General features: G+C 42.8%; 1 protein-coding gene across 2 annotated transcripts; it reads left to right on the forward strand.

Annotated features, from left to right (window-relative positions):
* Positions 1–14023: 14023 nt before the first annotated feature.
* Positions 14024–20155, forward strand: gzf1 (GDNF-inducible zinc finger protein 1). 2 transcript variants are annotated; one of them, XM_026142815.2, is made up of 8 exons: positions 14024–14163; positions 14679–15682; positions 15821–16004; positions 16135–16301; positions 16751–16845; positions 18142–18309; positions 18430–18587; positions 18812–20155. In XM_026142815.2, the coding sequence occupies exons 2-8, from the start codon at positions 14694–14696 to the stop codon at positions 19550–19552; spliced, it is 2502 nt and encodes an 833-aa protein (XP_025998600.2). In that variant the 5' UTR covers positions 14024–14163; positions 14679–14693; the 3' UTR covers positions 19553–20155. The 2 variants fall into 2 exon arrangements, with proteins under 2 accessions (XP_025998600.2, XP_025998602.2); XM_026142817.2 differs by lacking the exon at positions 14024–14163 and adding an exon at positions 14273–14411.
* Positions 20156–20237: the final 82 nt, after the last annotated feature.

Here is a 20237-nt window from a genome sequence, read left to right on the forward strand (position 1 = left end):
ACGCCGTTCTTTTTTGGAGGGGGGGGGATCATCAATACCGCTGTGAACAAACAGTACTGGATTCACCACACGGCCGTCCTGGCACACACATACACACATCATCATCATCATCGCGGTGGAAGATTAATGATCTTGCTGTTGCCTCTCTCAGATAACTGCCTCATCATCAGCTTAGCATCCCGCCAGCTGATCAATCATCCTAATGTAAAGAGATAGACTCTGACTGCTTTGACCGCAGCCGCATTCACGACGATGATCGCTCATTACAGCTTCTGTGAACTCCTCCTGTGAATGCTGCGATGTACACAATACATGCATGATAAAGCCGAACGCTTGCCCCTAAATTACAGTGAATAACTTCAATTAAAGCATGAAGTCGTCAGTATTTGGCAAGATACTTCATAATCAAAAAATCTCTCTAATTATACTGGGAGCTGTCTTTTTTATTAGAAGCAGCTTCACAAAAACAAAAAATGATCAAAATGAATCTCTTAACAATGTAGTTCTGTCAGAAAATCTAGGATTCTTCTTGCCAGGAGACGTTTAAATAATAAAAATGATGCAGATTTGGAGCCACCAGAATATCAATTCACTTGATATCTTTGATGAAGTTCTCCCTGCGTTCGCGCCGGCGCTCTCTCGATTCGAAGCGTTCTGACTTGAAAATAATGAGATCATTTAAATCGCATCTGCATATGACCGCAGATGCTTGCATCCATGTTGAATTGTGCCATTCATATTGCCTCAGCGAGCTGATAAGATTGTGAGTTTGAGGGCGCGTGGTGCGGAATGAGGAATTCTCTCCTGCGCATTGGATTAATGGAGTCAACGACTCCCTGTGGCATCTCTCTGATAAATGCATATACCGGCTCTCTGCAAGAAGATAAACAAAAACAGCCCGAAGCAAGCTGTCGAGCCACAGGACACACGCACATACAGTATGCAAGAAAATACACACACAAGTGCAACGAAACATATCTTTGTGTATGCCCGTGTTTATACTTACATATGCTACTAAGAACACACACATCTTTTATTTTGTGAGCATTTTTTTTCTGGATGAATCATCAACCTGCCAGTCTTCCTCGGGGTCTCCATCCGGATGACTCATCCCTCATCAAACGCTGGCCTGTTGGAAAATCAACACAATCCCATTCACACATCCACGCATCCTGTCATTAACACAAATATGCTCAAACACAGATGTGCACGCACATGCACGCACTGCCTGAAAAACATAAACACAAAGAGCTTCCCTTTTCTGTATTCTGTCAGGGATGTCTTTCTGCATGTACTGCACTGCTGGTGAGGGAAACTCCTGGCAGATAAATGTGACTGTATATGTGTGTGTGTGTGCATTGAAAGAATGATCACATGCTCCATGTGATGAGTCATACACAGGATGGCTTGCCAGGGAGCGGCTGGCTGACTGGTTGGAAGCAGTTATGCAGGAAACTCATCAGCTATGCACCGTTGAGCTCAAGACTCCGGTGAGATTCCAACAAGCCTCCCTGACTTTCTTGTTAACTGATATTTGATTTGCAGCTGGCTGCAAAATAGCTGCCTTTACATGTTACATGCTGTTCTGGTGCGGAATCAAGCACCCCACTTTGAAATGCCATGTGACTTTAACAGCCAGTTTCACACCTCATTAGCTCATTTAATGCAATGGAAGATGAATACAGATGGTTTTGGACAGGATAGAAAAATCCCAACATGCATGCCAGTAATCCAACTCTTCCCGACAAGGTCAGTTTTTTTTCCAGCATCTTATTATATGTTAAATGAATTTATATAATGTCAAATCACAACAACAGTCACTTCTAGATCCTAAAACGGTACAGAGAAAATCCCAACAGTCACACAACCTCCGATGAACAAGCACTTGGCGCAAGTGGGAAGGAAAAACTCCCTTTTAACAAGAAGATGGAGAGAAGATGCATGCTGGAAACACACAACGAGGTGACAGGTGCCGAAGCATGATAGTTAAGCTATTATGCTCGAATATTCAACAGACCAACACCAAAAAAAATCACACACACACACACACACACACACACACACACACACACACACACACACACACACACACACACACACACACACACACACACACACACACACACTATTGTATCTATTGTATCTGTATCTATTTATGCTTAGAAATAGATAAACTATTGCTGATGTGCGCCTGAGGCTGTCAACAAGGGTCAATTAGACATTTTTATATGTCATGTGAGGCAAGACAACCTCTCACTTAACATCTGCAAAAAAACACCTTCCCACACACATCTTTGACACTAATGTTGAAAGGATCAGCAGCTCCGTGCTCCCGGTCACGTCACACAAACACTGTGGTCAGGACACCTCAGCGGGCACGCGAGTGAAGGTGCACCATCAAAGTACCTGTTGAACCACTCTGATCCACTCTGCACAAAGCGCTGTAGAGTGGGTAGACTGCTATAGACTGCATGCACAGCACATCACTGTAATGGATTTTTAAAGAGTTGACCTCTGTATTTGGTGAGGCTTCACTCTTGTGGGGAAGGCTGAGAACAGTCAAGCCTGATAGAGCCTTTTAGATCACAGTGATCTGTCTTCTTTTTGGAGCTGTTTGTTTGGGCTTTATGACAGGTCTCAAGGGCTGCCCAGCTACTTAGTGCTGGTAGAAATACTAAAACACTGCGCTGCCTTATCTGGACAGTAGGTCTTCTCTTGAATATCGAGCTGATGTTTCATAATGAATCCATATCTTAAACTAGTCATCCGAATTTTTGGAACAGCTATTTCTGAATGAGGGCAACTGTCTCGTCACAGTTTCCATGTTAAAGATCGGCACCAGACTCCCAGCACGTACACGGCTGTCCTTGCTGCTGTCTGATGCATGTGGCTCAGTCGTGTCACTATACTTAAGGACAATTTTTAGCACCAGGCTGTCAGGCTGCTCAATTCGCATATCCATTGCAGATACTGACTCTTACTGCATTGTTTATTGCACTCCTCACGCAACTGCTGCATATGCTTTCATACATAAAATCCCGTTTCATACATGTGCACATTTATATTGCATCCTACCTACATTTAATATTTAGCTTTTTAAAAAAAGCTAAATTGTTTTTTATTCGATGAGTGCTTTTATTACTGAGCTGTGCTACCTTTCTGGTCCAGCACTTTTCATTGTACTGTTAACTCTGTTTGGAGCTAATAAATCAGAATCTGAAGAGATTTGACTCTGTGCTGCTCGCATGTGAAGTCTCTGAGAATCGTTACTACTGAAAACACACACTCTATAACCGAGGAGGCGGAGTAATGAGCGGAGCAAGCTGCAGTAGAGGGATTGTAATGATAAAAGACTTTCACCATGACACAGAATCCACATCAAATGTTTTAGACATGTTTTTATCCTCCGTCCACAGATCCATATGTGAAATGTATAATGTGTTAAGCCATATGTAGCTAATGCCAGTGTAAAGTAGGGAAGAGAGAGGAAAAAAAGGGTGGCGGGATGGTGGGGGAATAGAGATGAAGAGGGGGTGGATGGTGTGTGTGTATATGTGTGTCCATCCAAGTTAGGAAAAGATTGAAGAGATAAGCAGCCAGATCAAGCTGGCAGGAGAGATAAATGGCTACAAGACAAGTGCATGTGTGTCTATGCGTGTGCAAGTAAGCGTGTCAGGCAGGCACATGAGGGGCTGCCAGAAGTGAGACTTTGATGAAACAGCTGTAGGCAATGGCAGGAGAGCGATGAGACAGTGGGTCACTCATCACTTTGTTCTACCTTGCACCCCAGGGTGTGCATGTGTACTTGTGTGTGTGTGTCTTGCACTGGCCTTGCTATCTTCAACTCAAATGAAAATCACCTGGTGCACCTGAAAAATCTCTGGCAAACACATGTATCTCTCAAAACTCCCTCTGCAGATTTGGTTCCCGTTACAAAGTTTGGCATTCCCTTCCACATCAGTCATCTCTTCTCTCTCTCTCTCCTGGTACTCGGGATGCTGCTCTGGTTTTCCATAAGGCCCCCGATTTTGACATCTGGTGGCCTAGATAAGCAGGAAACGCACTGAGCACATCAGCTGATCGGACAGACTAAAGGCCGATTAAAGCCCATAATCTACCTGATATATAATGAGGTGAACCAGTCAGATCACAAAGGCAGGCGCCAACATAACCACTCAGAAAGGAGGACTACTCAGTGCGGTGCACATCTGTCATGGTCTGAAAAAGGCACCTTAAAAGTGTCATGCACGTTCTGTAGTTGGTGAAAAACGGAAGATTATTCTGTGCAAGTATGCATATAATATATGCATATAATTAACACAGATTTGCAGTGGATGTAGGAGTGTAAGTACGTATGTGTTGCCTGGCCTATCTAGTGTGTGTGTGTGTGTGTGTGTGTGTATTGTTTTTCCCCCACCCCTTTTTGTTCCAGATGCAAAGATGATGTGTATGAGTCATAGCCTTGTGGTGTAGAATATCAGTGATCTGAGTGTCCCTGATGAAGAGCAAATGTGGAGAGACAGACAGACAGACAAGAACCCCACGGAAACACTCTGTGACAAAGCTGCTTGGTTTCCATGACAACCTTGGTGCGCTAGTGTACCCGGGAACATAATGTTTTTTCTCTAATGAGGCAAACTGGATCATTTTGTCCATTTACCTGTGTACCTAGCAGTCTCTGTTTCCTCCCTGTGCGTTTTATCACTCGTGCACGCCGAGCGGGGCGAAGGCGGGAGAAGGAGGAGGCGAGGTTATGACTGCAGCTCGTGTATTTACTTTGTGCAGTGCTGAGAAGGTAAATTGCTTCTTTGTGCTTCGATGTGAGACTCGCTAGACAAATGTGAAAAAGATTGCCTTTTCTAACTTACTGATATGCTCTGCAGTGGCAAAGTCAAGGTGACCTCCACACACTCCTCCTGCCACTGCTCTACAAACACACAAACACACACACACACACACACACACACACACACACACACTTGTATGCACAGTGGCATGATAGCACCGTATCAACTAATGAAGTGTAACTGTTGGTTATGTCAACAGTCTCCAACTTTATCATCTCGGCGAAAGACATTTTTTTGCAAAACGAGGCAAAGGACAGAGATGAAGGCAAATCTCACATGATCCACAAAATATCAACAAGCAGTAAAAGCAGTTATTATCTAAGTGTGGGCAGCTAATCTATGAATCTCAGAAAGTACCAGTGCTGCGCTGTTAACATTCAGGACAGCCTGTACTGAACTGTGCTGTGAGCACACTATACAGATGGCTTCTTAAGGGAGGTCAAGCACCCTCTCTTACTTTCTATCTCTCACAAAGGACCTTGCCAACACCTCTCTGCACTCGCTTTGCTAAAAATGGTTTGCCTGCACCCTCACTGTCACACAGGATAGCTTTATACCGGGTTCATATTTGATCAAAATGGAACCAAAATAACCCCACGGTCAAATTTCTAAACAAAAACATAGTTTTTGTTTAGAATGTGCGCTATTACTTGTCAAAAAGACAAAAAAGGAATAACTATGCATATGTTGCATTGTAATTAAACTATGTTGAAGTCTTCGCTTGTAGCTGTTTGCATAAGTAAAGTGCAGATGAGATTAGCGACACAACTGCTTCATTTGTATGGGTGAACTTGGCTAATTTAGTGCTGAATTTGTCAATAAATGGAATAAAAAGCACGTCCTTTTTCCTTGAAGCATAGAACATTAAAGTTTACCCCACTTCAGCTATTCTGGAAAATAACAATAAAATATCTCATCCTAATCATATTGGAAAAACACCTCCATATTTTCTTCAGTCCTGTCCACTCTAACAAATGAGACTGGTGAGATCGCAAAGACTGTTGTGGTTTAACACTTCCTAACCCTAACCCCTAATCCTAATCCTAAAGGTTAGGTGTTAGGGTTAGAAAGGGTTCCTAACCCTTCCTTATTAAATTATTACAATTAATGTGTAGTCTTAATGTGAGTTAATACTACAAATTAATAAGATTGAACCTGCATCGGAAACAAGGGTCTGTTTGGTTGGAAATACAGCGTCTTTGCAGCTGGATTCATACTTTCCCTCATAAAATTCCCTAAACTTTGCAAGTACCTCTTTAGATATGTAATGTGTATGATTTCAAATCTCTTTCAAAGGGGTTCATTTTTGGACAGCTGATGTGCACAGTCAAGGTGTGGAGACTTCTATTTTGGTTACAAACCAAACCGAGATGCCAGACGAATATTTCCAAAAAGGCTAATCCTAAATGTCTGCATGTCCCTGAATGCAACACGGATTCAAGATGGGAAACATTTCACTGGTATGCTTAAATTGCTTCTAATGGCTTTTGCACTGTAGTGAAATAAATGAAGGCCTAACGCAACAGAGAAGAGCATTAACAGTTTGCACTTTGGAGGAAAGACAGGCAGAACCAGCAGAACAGTCCTTTCTGTTCTCAAAGCTGCTGTCCTGCAGTTCTGCACCGAATCCTGCACGTCTAATAGTGAGGGATGATCTCACCATCATGCCCACGATGAATGCTGGATCACTCAATTATAGAGCAACACAATGAATCATTCTCCTCTCCTCTGACAAGCTCCTCCACACTCAACTCATCTGACACCCCCAAACCACAGAAGATGGCCCCGTTATCTTCATAATGTGGATAAACAGTGACAGTTGCCTCAGACGGAAGGCCATTTAGATGGCAGGAGATCAAATGAGATCTTATTTTGGAAAAAAAAGTGACAAATCTGTGTCTGTAGTGAGGATTTAAAGGAAACAGAAAAAAGGTCCTGCTGAGATGTCTCTGCAGAATTCCTACCCAGCCAGGAGGGAATGAAATTAGTGAAGTGGAGCTTTGGTCTTGTGACCACACTCAGCTGACAAAAAGAGATACTATCTGCTAACATTTCAGTTTCTGTGCATGTGTGTCTTTCTCTGTCTCGCTCACACATTCATATACTTGTCCTGTTCCACAGTAAATGTGTCAGTCATGGGTCTCGTTGCTGGAACAGCCTGTCAGATCCCTTCCCTCCCCCCCTCGTGCCTCTTTTTCCTCTCTCCTCTCCATTTTTGGACATTTTCAAAAGGATGTGGAGGGATAAAAGGGTTCATACTGAAAGAAAATGGTGGCTCTTAAAGCAAAGCTGTGTTCCTTGGGATTATCGGGATTTCGTGGTGATCCGCAAAGAGTCAAAAGGGAATAGGTCAGCATTCGAAATCTCACTTTAACAGCCTGGGTGTTTGGGAATTTTTCAGTAAATATTCAGTATAAGATACTGTTTCACTTTAATGAAACCATCCTCTCACTAAAGCCTGATTCATGTAGAAAACAACAAAGAGCATGTGGTAACAGTATACTTATAACAAGAGGTTACAAAGGAAATGATTTTTAAATCAGCCTTGCCACAGTAGTGTACGTCTGCATGCACACTATAGATTGGACAGTTTGGCCGTATGGTTGGGCGTCATCTCACATAGGTTTTCATGTCTGTGGTCTCGCCTGCTTCTGGGAAGCCACCCAAAGAAAATGGACAAATTTAATATTGTGAACAGAGATCTTTCGGAGGTTACCCTGAAATTAATTTGACACTGTATATTTGACGACCGGTTGCATATTTGAAAAACAATCTGCCCCGAGCAGTTGTGTCAACAAGCTGAAACTGAGCAGCAGGGTGCAGCGTTTCCCGAAAAGTATTTGTGGTTTATTTTACTGGGAGAGTCTCCCCTCTTCACTGTTAAAGCATCAGTCTGAAACAACAATGCCTTTCAAAGCTCCTGTCCCGGCAAGTACTGTAGTAGACTCAGCTCAGGGACAGACACAGATCGTCCAGCACGCAAGGAGGCACAAGTATGCGCAAAGTGGTCATGATGAGTCAGAATGTAGAAGACATGAAAAGATGCTGAAGGAGTCCAAAACAATATCCGTTTCCCAAGGCCTCACAAACTGTCCCTTTAGCTGGAGAACACAAGGTGTCCTTGTGTTGAGAACATTTTCAGTGTGCAGGATTCAAGTTTTGAAATCTATAACCAAGCAGGTTTTGCTGCCCTATGCTAACCTGTAGTGCCTAAATACAAAAGCAGAAATAGAAGAGAAAACAAAGGAAAGCCAAGTAAAAAATAACAAAGTTCCCACATGGACAATCATAGCCTGTGGACTGAAAAACTATCACCCTCACTGCTTTTTAACCCTATTTAACAGTGATTTAGGAAGTCTGACGTGAATCGTCTTCAGATTACTTCAACAAACTGGATCTGCAAGGGCTGCTATCATTCTGCACAAAGTACACAATTGTTTTAATTTTCCACTATCTTTTAACTATATGTCATGTTGACTTTGAAAATCATTGGATGAATACAAGTTCCATAAAAATGTAGGTGATCTACGTCACTCTTAACTGAAAACTGTTGGCGGCTGGGTTCAGCATTTAACTTCAAAGTTGGAGGACTGTTTTTGAATTTAAAAAATAACTTTAACAAAGAAGAGGAAGGATTTATGGACATGATCTCATCCTTTTCTGGTAGAAAACCGTTAGCTGAACATTTGTGGAACTACGACTGAGGCGTACACACGAGAGACTTGGGATCAGGTTAATTGGGCAAGACTGTTTTCCTCCATTAACTGGCGGATACGATGACTGTTTGAACTGCCGTTCTTTCAGTCAGCCAAGGCCTATGTTATTTCACAAGTGCTGGACTTTTGCCATGTTGCACAACTCAGAGAATAGGTGAACCCAGAAGAGCAGGGTTAACCTGGCTGGGGCTGGAGCAGTACACTGACCGTGGCTTCATGTGAGGAAGTTGAGGATTGCTCATTATTTCACTGTCAATGAATCAACAGATTTAATATGGATAAGGTCTTCGGTGGCAAATACTTCAGCCCGGAGCAATAGGAGACTACGACATTGTTTCCTTCCTGAATGTTACATGCCGGATAGCCTGCTGACCCCTGATGAGATGGACTGTGTGTGTTGCAAGGCACACAGAACTGCCAGTGCTTATCCCAACATGTGTTTCCTGTATGGGAATGCTTAGAGTAATGCAGTATGCTTACAGTAAGTGTGCGTGTGTGCATGTGTGAGAGTGCGCACAAGCAAGACAAAAAAGAAGGAAAAGGCAGAGAGAGGGAGAGAGCAAAAGCATATCCAAGGGGATCAAACCGAAACCACAGGATATTTCTGACCTTGAGGGCGAGTGGGTAAAGCTGGGAGGGTGGGGAGAGGAAAGAGGGGAGGAAAAGAAAAAGAGAGGAAAGCTGAAGGAAAGGAACAAAGAGATGGAGGGAGCGAAAGCGGGGAGAGGAGACTTTGCACGGCAGCTGGAAAACCTCCAGAATCCTCTGCTCAAACCAACCATAAAATTCCAACTGAAGCCTCAAAACCAGTATGAGGACTGACGAGGGTTCCTTCTGCCCACAGTTTGTGTGTTCACATTTGTGTGTGTGTGTCTGTGCCACGCACACATTTACTTGTGTGCGTGCCATATGTGATTAAAGGGTCTGAGCAGAGGAGGCCAGGAGGCAGACGAGTGATGCAATCCATGGAAGCAAAGTAGAAGACACCAGGGCGGCAGGAAGGAAGGGAGGGAAGAGAGGAAGGAGGAATTGTTGCTTCTGGGGATCCAGCTCTCCAGGAATGTGCTGACGGTTGTGGCCCACACAGTCGGGGAGTGTTGCATTCTGGAAAAAATTCTGCGGAGGTGATAGCACCTGTTTTGAGGCGCCGCAGATCGCAAACGGATAATAAAATCGCACATTATAAAAGGGATAGACTGTGTGAGTCATTATTGTTAATTTTCAACGACACAACAAAGCTTTTTTCTGTGCAAACTGGTCTCTCACACTGCAAGCTGAAGGCCTGATTGCACCCTCACGCAGCAGCGGAGGTCTATTTCGGTACAAGCTACACAATGTCCACAAGCACCCACACAGGCTCTGTGGGTAACGTGATTGGTAAGCCTGGGCAAATAGTCTATTTATGAACATCGTAAGAGTGGGCAGTTGTCCTTGAGCTGGTTTGTCTGCCGTCTGAAGTGCTAAGTGCTGTATACAGTTACAATAGATAGAACATTCACAAGGACAAGTAAGGTGGAGAGTGGGTGAGGAGGGGGGAGCTGAGAGAGTACTGGGAATAGAGATGGTGAGTCAGAGGCCATTTGGAAAGTAATTTCATCTCTGAATGCTGTATATCTTTTCATCAATGAAAGGAAAGTATTTTCCAAACCAGGCAGGCGCAAGAAGAAAAACATCTCTGTTTGGTGAAATGGAGCCTATTTGAATGGGAGAGGACAGGCACGATTCCTTTTGCGCTGTATTTCAGAAACTTAACGTTGTTTGTTACAGTACACCGCATTGAGGATCTTGGAACGAACCTACAACAGCCCACAGCTACGGTTGTTGCTTATTGAGGGATTGGATATGGCTAAACGCTGGCATGGTAATGTGCCCCTAAATGATGAGCAGGGTTTAATTTTTTTTCATGTAGTACACTATGTACAAGAGCATACTTACTTGATTAGTTTGTAAATTTTGACAGGTAACTTTTGTCACAAACTGAAGAAGTACTGCGCTTATCAGACAATTGCAAAAGGATTACTGTTATTTTGCTGGCTGATGTTAACTTGTCAAGCATCTGGCAACAAATGCTAAATAGACTTAAATACCTTAACACGTAATAAATAAATAACAATAAACCCCAGAACACGTGCAATATTTAATTGTAATACAATGTAGCAAATGACTGAAGCCACTGTCTGCGCAGTGATGGTGATGTAGTTACTGCAGTCAGGCTATGCATGTTACAGCATAGGGTTTCAAAAGGGTTATTATGCAGATTAACACAGAATTATAAATCCCCTGTAATGTGTATAGGTAGCTAGCACTAACAGTCTGGCAGTATATTAATCTCCTATTGGCTAAAAATCTACTATTAAACCTACCTAAGTTTGGATGGTATTAAGAGTGGATTCATCGGCTGGGCACAATGGATATCTGTGCCAATTTTACTGAAAGCCATCAAACACATTTGAGATCCTCATACTATAGACAATGCCATGCCTGGAGCCACGGTACGAGTATGACTAAGGAATGAGCATTTTTTTGCTATCGTATGAGCCTATCTGGCCTTCTACATAAACCTTAAGTCTCAGCACTCATGACCAAAAAAACAAAAACAAAAAGTATCACATTTCCTCATTATGGCATGGACAGTCTTCTGCAATTTTTGTGAATCATTGGTCTCATATGTCTTGATGGTACATTGTGGTTTTAGAGGTTCCAGTGATATTCTGGACTAGCTAAATGTGGTCTGGCGTCCAGCCAGTCAAAAAAAGGAAAAGAAAAGGGAAAAAGGAGAAGGGTGTTGGGTTGAAGTGTTAGACGAGAGTACCATAGACAGGCCTGGACTGCTGTGTGTATCCTGGCAAAGCAACCTTGGCCTTGACACGACTGCACAAACATGTACAGTATTTGAATCCTGACCAGATTCTTACTTACATAACTGCCGGTGGAAGAGTTGCGCTCATTTACTAAAACAAGTGAAACAGCTCTGCAAATTTTCATAAAATCAAGAAAGTGCACAAAGTAGGAACAAGCCATTGACAAAAAAGCATTGGTATCTTAATTAAAGAAGTATGTTTTTAGTTTGCAGAGTTCACTGACTGGAGGGGAAGGGAAAGACACCACAGAATACTGAGTTGGACCGGTTTGTGTTGGTCTGGCATCAGCTTTGTGGTAAATATGGGCAAGCACAAAAAGAATTCTGCGGTTATTCTTGGACCACCACTGTCCGCACTTCCATGTAATGTTCGGCTGTTTACCATCACTGGTTCAATTCATGTGCTGGGATTCTGAGTCAACAAACCCCACTAAAGATCTGCAGAGGTCCTGCAAGGACACAAACTGGCTTACCCTTCACAGCATCCAAATTAAAGTGTTTGTACAGTCCAGCACACAAGCCTAGCCCAAACATAACCATCACAATCCAACTCCCTGAATTCTACTGTTGTGTTTTTTCTTTTCTTTTTTTTTTACAGTGTGTGCGCACTCTGTAGCCTCAAATTAAATCTGCCTTGGCTCTCACTTTTGCTTTTTCACTCACACAGTGCACATTTTGTCGTGTTGTTTGTGCGCTGTGGAATGTCAGCACTGGTATTTTCAGTCGTGTGGAGGAGTCTGCCCATAGCAGAACAAACACAGCCCAAAAGTCGGCGCAGTGTTTTGTTTGCTGAGCCCATCACCTTTCAGCAGGCTTTTGCACGTCACCTTCTTCTCTGGCAACCTAATGTGGGAATTTAATTCGTTACTGGAAGAACCCCTGGCTACTAGGCATGCCATAGTCTAGCAACATCTGACACCTTGACTGAATAACACAAACTGCACTGGAGTAAAAAGTCAACCAGTATCAGCTGAAAGTAGATCAGATAGTCTTGTTTTTGCAATGACTGTTTGACCTTTTGTTATTTCAGCGATGCAGCATGTGTTCATCCTCTTGATTACAGATGTCAACCACTGATGACATGTAGAAACAGTTCATCTATTTTTCTACCCAGTCTTCATTCTGACAAAGCCTCCTGTCACATCATAAACCACAAATACTGAAGTGCCCTTCATATTTACCCTTGACTATACCACAAACCAGAATCTGCTTAACTCTTTACTGTGCTACACAGGAACAATGATAGTGCGACTTAGACATAACCACCACGATTGCTTAAGCTATTCTTTTATCATTTTTGTAAAGCGGCTTCTATAAACAGAAAACATTTATATAGGTCTTCTAGGCTGACTGAAACCTTCATTTAGATAAGCCTTAAACAACAAATGTGCTCGCAAGCTCAAAGTGTAAAATGCATATATGTCTTCTCATTATTTTCCACAAAGTAATCAGTTTCTCATTAAACTCTCCCCCCCCCCCCGCCCATGCTAATACTTTACACAATATTAATATCTATGCAAATACCTTTAATTCCCATCAGCCTGCAGTTGCAGATTATCACAAATGCAGATGTTTTGTGTATTGTAAGGACCTGTTGTATGAAAACGGCGATCTGTAGAATATAGTATATATAGTAGGAAAGCAACCAGGACCAGGTGAACACAGTGTTCCAGGTCAGAGCTAAAGCCTCCACAGCGCTGCACACAGAGAGCAGCATGAGTCACCGGAACAGAGAGATTGCTAGCTTGCAGAATTCATTAAGACAAATGTAATGGATTTCCTCTGGAAGGAAAAAAAAAACCTTGGCAGCTGCAGAACAGCACCCCAGTGAATCCTCAAGTAGGTTTCCATACACCTTTGGAATGGCAGCATTTTGCAACCCTGCAGATGATATATGTTTGGTCTGACTGTAAATGAATTAGCTTAAGTCCTTCAGCATGCTGGCCTGTTTTACCTCGGTACTGGTATTCCCTCTGCAGCACTAAACTATTACACTATATACAGTCCATGATATTATACAGGGAAATTATTTGACATCAAAGAAGGCTGCCACGTGATACTAGCGACCAGAAACCGAGCTACATTATAAATTACAGGCACTCCTGAAAACTGTCCAGCCCTAAAAGACTGCAGACTGTACATAATGCATAAACACAAAGTGTTTTTTTAACCCAACACAAGCGGTGTATAGCGCGTTGCTGTCCTACTGTGCCATGCTGCCACCATGTGGGTTCTAGGAGTAATGTTTTCATAAGCATTATCTTCTATAGCGATTAAGAGTTACGGTAACACGGGGACTTGGCTGTCATTGTTCTGTAAGCAGTTTATTTCACACAAAATAAAGGCAGTTGCAGTAGCATGAAGACTGCAGTATCCTATTGATTAAGCAAATGGACAGTATTTTGGCGCAAAGGTAAACCGATATAAAGTGCTATCTAGCTAAATTAGCACAACAGTAGTCACGGGTGAACAAACGTTCGAACACCGTCTAGTTTTAGATAAGGTCCTGCGCTTATAGTCAATAACCCGACACAAAACGACCCAGAAACAGCAGCTGTACTCAGCAAATTACGATTTTAAACGCGACTGCAAAATAAAGACTGATCCCAAATCAGTCTAAACGGCACCGGATGTCGGCAAAGTAAAGAGACAAGTGCCGTTTTCGTGAGTGACTTGTTCCAGGAAGTGCTCTCCGCCGAGTAGAGCATTTCTGAAGGGCTGCCATTTTACCGAGTTTACGGTAAGAAAACTTGCTTCGTTTCGCTGTGTATATTGCTGGCTGCTACACTGCGTGCAGCGTGTCGTGCTACGATGTTGTGTTACCAAAGAAACACACATTAGTTACATACGAAGTGCTAATTTTTTTGTAGCTAACCTAGCTTGTTTGCCACAGTGCATGTGACGCTGCTGTTAGCATTTGCTGTCAGTGAGTGGTATCGAGACAAAACCACAAACGTGTTACATTTAAACCACTTTAAGTAATTATATGTAAGTTTTTCTGACATCGGGGTCATTTTAAGGAACTCGCTGAGCATTTACTGCCCTCTAGTTAATTATTAACTGCCAATTCCCTATTATTGTGTTCATCTCATTTCCTAATAGACTAAATGTCACTTTAACTGCTGTAAAGTTAGCCTCTTCTAACGATGGCTCAAGCTAATGTAGATTTAAGCCGGTATAGTCTTTTCATAGCACATACACAAATGTCAGTGCTGAGTAACAAACCCAGCCAATTACAGCTCGTGTTTTTCTCAGGTGCCCGAGTGAACGATGGGGAGCAAAGCGGTCCAGCTTACCTCAGGCTCGCATCATGAGCACATTCTGGCTTCTCTGCATGACCTGAGGCTGCAAGGTCAGCTGAGTGACGTCACCGTGCAGGTGGACTATGAGGGAGATGTGGAGGAGTTTCATGCCCACCAGGTGATGCTTGCTGCATCCAGTGGCTACTTCAAGAAAATTCTGCTGTCTCCGGACGCATCTCGTGATAAACTGTCTCTCTCAAATATGCACTCGGAGGATTTCTCTGCATTTCTGGAATTTGTGTACACCGGTAAAGTTGAAGTTGCCAGAGACAAGATAGGTAATGTTCAAGCAGCGGCAGAGTTTTTGGACTGTGATGATCTGCTGAAGGTTTGCGGCGAAGCCATAAGCGCAGAAATGATACAAAAGCCCACAAAGAAAAGCTCAAAAGTTGTGGCTCCAGATGATGTGCATGGTGCTCAAAAGGAAGAAAAGGCAAACGGGAAGAGGCATCGTAGAAGCTTGCTGGTTAAGCGGCAGCTGTCTCCACATAGGCTGGTGACAGAAGTCACTTCAAAAAGATTCAAGGCAAAGAAAACAGTGAGGGATGAAAAAAGGCGGGGAAGAAAGCTACAGGTGAAACCGTCTGGCAGTAAGGTGCAACAGAGAGGCGTTTGTACTAAAATAGTGCCTTTAAACATCAAAAATCAAACTATTGATAAAGATGGAGAGGAGGATGGGAGCAGGACTGAAGATAAAGCTGAGCCAGAGAAAGAAAAAGCCAAAGAAGACGAGTGTTCACTGGGAGACCCTGCCTCTGATGGGGATGACTGGGAATGTGAGGACGATGCGCAGAGTAAGGATTCTGAAGACCCGTTGTTTTTACCACCCGGAGAGGAGGAGGAGGATGAGGAGGAACAATCCAAGCAGACTTTAAAACAATCATCCAAGGCCCAGTTCCAGTGCAACAAGTGCCAGCGGACTTTCCACTATGAGAAGAGCTACTTAAAGCATATCAGGTAACATGATAATAATGCTTTAGCTCTAATATAGCTGGAATTATGCACTGCAACGTACAGTACAGTATGTGCATTATATCATAATGTACATGGTATATATTTTTAAATAATGCTGCAACTTGTTGGTGTCTTGGTGAGTACGTACCATGGCGTGAAAGCAGATGTGGTTTATCGCTGTGAGACCTGCTCGCAGACCTTTGCAAACCGCAGCAATCTGAAGATCCACGAAAAGCACGTTCACAGTAACGAGAGGCTCTTTGTCTGCGAATCCTGCAACAAGACCTTTAAGCGAAAGAAGGATGTCGTCCGCCATCAAAGACAGGTGAGGACCGGTAGAATTTCTAACAGCCATATTAATGTTATTTTAATGATAAAAAGTATTAAATTTGTAATAATCCAATTTCTGTGAGAGTCACATTTTTTTATGTGGAGTTTCTGTCGCGGCTGCTTAGGTGCATGAACGCAATCTGCGACACATCTGTCCTGACTGCGGGAAATCACTCAGCTCCAAAACTGCCCTGTTGTTGCACGAGAGGACACACACAGGCACAAAACCCTATGAGTGTACTGACTGCAGGGCCAGATTTACCCAGAACTCTGCCCTCAAGATGCACCGCAGGTACGGAGGTGGTTAAATAAAGCCTCGGGGTAGGGGTGGGCCTGCAAAAGCAAGAAATTGACCGAAAGCTTTTAATCTTGGGAGAGTATTAAGGGGGTCATTTGAGTTATTCTCTTTATAGTGAATCCTTTGATATTAGCATCCCGCTACTTAGTCATGAAATGCATCACCTTCAGCCTTCCTGGAGAACAGTATGCTAAATTAATAGCTCAGACCAGGCATCTTTATATATAGACTACTTTCACCAGAAACAGCTGGAATATCAGGCTGAAGGTGCTGCCATCAATTGGAGATCAGGCACGAGAGCCTCCTATGTTACTTTACCGTCAAAGAACAACTGGACTGTTTTTTTAATGGCAGTTCTGTGTGTTTGGTGCATCCTACATGTTTATGTAGTGTATGTGTAAGCAGATGATGAGGTTTAAACCTGTGTGTTTACACATGTGTAGGACTCACACAGGAGAGAAGCCATTTGCATGTGATGAGTGTGATGCACGGTTCACTCAGAAGCACATGCTGGCCTACCATAAGAGATCGCACACAGGTAAAACCATAATTGAACATTAATAACTAATCAGATTTGAGCATTGTCATCAAGAGCATGTTTCATCTTGTCATTTCTTTACATTTCTGTGCTTTGGTCATTTTTGGCATTACAGACCTGCGGGAAGAAAAGAAAAAGAAAGTTTTCACATGACTTTATGCAGTATATTAAAAACTAAATACACCCCATGATTGAGTAGCTTGTAAGCCATCTTTAGCGGCAATACCTTGAAGGAATTGAGCTCTGCGTGGCTTTATCTGTCTTTCATTGTGTTGTGGAGGAATTTTGGCCCTCTCTTCTTTGCAGTGTTGTTTCAGTTCATTGAAATTTGCTGGCATTTATTTATGCACAGCTCTTGTACACTCCTACCACAGCATTTGCGTCAGGTTGAGGTCTGGACTTGGGGCCATTGCAGCAACTTGATTCTTTTAATTTAAAGTCATTCTGTTGGAGATTTGCTGCTGTGCCTGGCATCGTTATCCTGTCCTGCATGACCCATTTTCAGCCAGCTGTTATCTGTCAGACAGATGGCCTCACATTTGACTCTAGAATACTTTGGCATACAGAGGAGGTCAACTGAATGACTGCAAGTTGTCAAGGTCCTGTGATTGCAAAACATCACTCCTCCACCATCGGGCTGGAAAGTCAGTATTGTTTGTTTGTTTTTTGCCAAATGTGCCACTGTGCATTATGGCCAAATATCTCAATTTGTCACCTGGTCTGTCCAAAGGAAATTGTCCCAAAAGTCTCGTGGTTTGGTAAGATCCAACTTTCCAAACCTAAGTTGTGCTGTCCTGTTCTTTTTTTTTTTTCCCCCGTAGTGCCCAATAAACTTTAAAATTTAACATCCTGGGTTTTTTGCATTGCATCTGAGCATTGCACGATTTGAGTTTGAGTTCAGTTTGTTTGCACATCCAGACCAGCAAACTACCAAAACATCTGCTTTTATAGACGTGCTCACGCTTGCGGATGATCAGCGAATTAAGTACATTTGATTAGCAGCACCTGGCATTAGCATTAATGGCTGTTTTCTGATTCATGAAGTGTTAGGTTTTTAAAAAATACCCTCATTAAAATATCTTGAAACAGCTAATCACCTGAGGATGCTTCGTTGGGATGTGTTACAGTTTTTATCCTCTGCGCCTATAGTTTCTCCCTTAAAGCTCATTGGAGATTATTTTTTTGGTCTATCTCCACAAACAGTATTTCTTAAAGAAAAAGTCCTGAAGTGTGAGCACACTAAAAACAAAACTATCTACACATACAAGACCATAACTTTTTGTTCTCTCGTGTTAGGAGAGAAGCCATTCATGTGCGAAGCCTGTGGGAAAAGCTTTGCATCTAAAGAATACCTGAGACACCACTCAAACATCCACACAGGCTCCAGACCATATAAGTGTGAAACTTGTGGTAGAGGCTTCGCTCAGAGGAACTCTCTCCACCAGCATTTAAAAATACATACAGGTGAAATGTAGATGTCGTTTTTCATTTAATAGTTATATTACATTGAATTTATAGGTGATTTTTCATTAATCTCTTCCTCAATATTTTTTGATATTTTCTTGTTTCTTTGGTGGTTGTCAGGCGAGCGTCCGTACAGCTGTAAAGACTGTGACAAACAGTTCACTCAGCTCAACGCACTGCAGAGGCATCAGCGTATTCACACAGGAGAGAAGCCCTACATGTGCGGCCTCTGCAAACGCACATTTACAGACAAGTCCACCCTACGCAGGCACACTACGGTGAGCAATACTTCTTAGAAAAAGTAGTTTCACCTACACGGGTACAGAGTTTGTTTAACTTGTATTGTGGCAGGAGCTGAAGTTCCCGTATTTAGAAAAAAAGACACATAAGCTGATGATTTTTGGATTTTTTTGTATAGTGATTGTAGATCTTAAAAAACAGAAAAAAGAAAGAAGCCTGCACTGACTGCTGCAGAAATAACATCGGATTCTTTGACCTTCAGATTCATGACTCAGATGCTCCGTGGAAGACATACCTGGTGGTGCTGGAGGGAAATGTGGAGGAAAAGAAGCCCAGATCTCCTACTAAGATAAAGACAGAAGAAGCAGGACCAGGAGAGCATAAGAGCACGCCCAGGAAAAGTGCTACAACTGCTGCTGGCGATGCTCCTGATGCTGGCGATGCTCCTGATGCTGGTGGTAAAACCCACACCGACTCCATTGTGATTCCATCTGAGCCAGTCAGTGTTCCTGCTGAGTGGCTGACCAGTCACGGAGCCATCGCTCTGGTCAGCCACAGCACTATCGGCGGGATCACCGTTATCCACACGGATGTCACACCAGGGACTCAGATCCAGCCCATTGTAGCCACTGACAATACAGGGACCAGTGTCATTTCTTTAGATGGGTCAGCCATCCCTGTTCCCTTCCCTTTACCAGTGTCCATGGCTCACTCTGTCCCCTTGTCCTCTGAAGCGCCCTCTACTTCTCTGTCTGTATCCACTCTCTCAGTTCCAGTTTCTGAGGGGTTTTTAGCATCAGTCTCACAGATCCCAGGAGTTTCGACATCATCTGTACTGGAAGCTGCAGCTTCGCAAACTATTTTGGCTCCAGTTTCAGACTCTAAAGCCGCTTCAGATACTGAACCTCCGGACCCCAACATTCAGACTGTGGTTATTGGTGAGAATGATTGTGGGAGAAAACAGCCAGTATCCAAAGTGAAGAACAAGAAAGGACTAAACTGAGACCTCAAAATAAGATGTGTGTAGGGGGTGAATGTAAATAGCTTATTTTACTGGCTTTGGGGAGTTTTTAGCTGTCTCAAATCAAATCATGCTACCTTATGTGTATTCTTTGAGTTTTTCACTATTATAATTATCTGAGTTCTGGTGTTTCAGGAATAGCGTTAGCACTTTTTGTTTGGCATTTCAATATCACACTGTTACAGAGGTGAAGCTAAAGTTTAATCTGACACAAACCCCAGTGAATACAAATGAAGTGAAGATTGTAATCAATTACACATGTTCAAAAGCATGGTTTAGAATATTTTACAACACTTTTGTATTAATTACAGAGAAACGCTCTGCATATAAAATACTGCAGCTGTGAAACAGCAGCAACGAACTTTTGATCATTTAATCTAACTGTGAACAAAATTGCTTAAGTCCTTCAAAATCCTGGCACTTGTCTCTGTTTGAAATTGTCCCTCAGCCTCCTAGTACGCACAGCTAAGGCATCAATTTCAAAAATATGTCACCTTCTTGTTATCGCATTCACAAAATTTTCAGAAAACTTAACCTCTGACCCTGAGGTCACTGAGAATAAAACCGGTCTGAGATTTTATTAGATACACTTTTGGTGTTATTTTGAAAATCCTACGTTGCCTTGATCTCGAGTTATCGCATTCACAAAGTTCGGTGTCCACTTGCC

This window comes from Astatotilapia calliptera, chromosome 15 (genome assembly GCF_964374335.1).
Source record: "Astatotilapia calliptera chromosome 15, fAstCal68.1, whole genome shotgun sequence".
Taxonomy (NCBI): Eukaryota; Metazoa; Chordata; class Actinopteri; order Cichliformes; family Cichlidae; genus Astatotilapia; species Astatotilapia calliptera.

Excerpts from the sequence above, each read along its gene's own strand:
- gzf1 (XM_026142815.2), top strand. The coding sequence starts at position 14,694 with ATGGGGAGCAAAGCGGTCCAGCTTACCTCAGGCTCGCATCATGAGCAC. Across the intron at positions 15,683-15,820 it reads AGCTACTTAAAGCATATCAG|TACGTACCATGGCGTGAAAG; the intron begins GTAACATGATAA and ends TGTCTTGGTGAG. Across the intron at positions 16,005-16,134 it reads TCGTCCGCCATCAAAGACAG|GTGCATGAACGCAATCTGCG; the intron begins GTGAGGACCGGT and ends GCGGCTGCTTAG.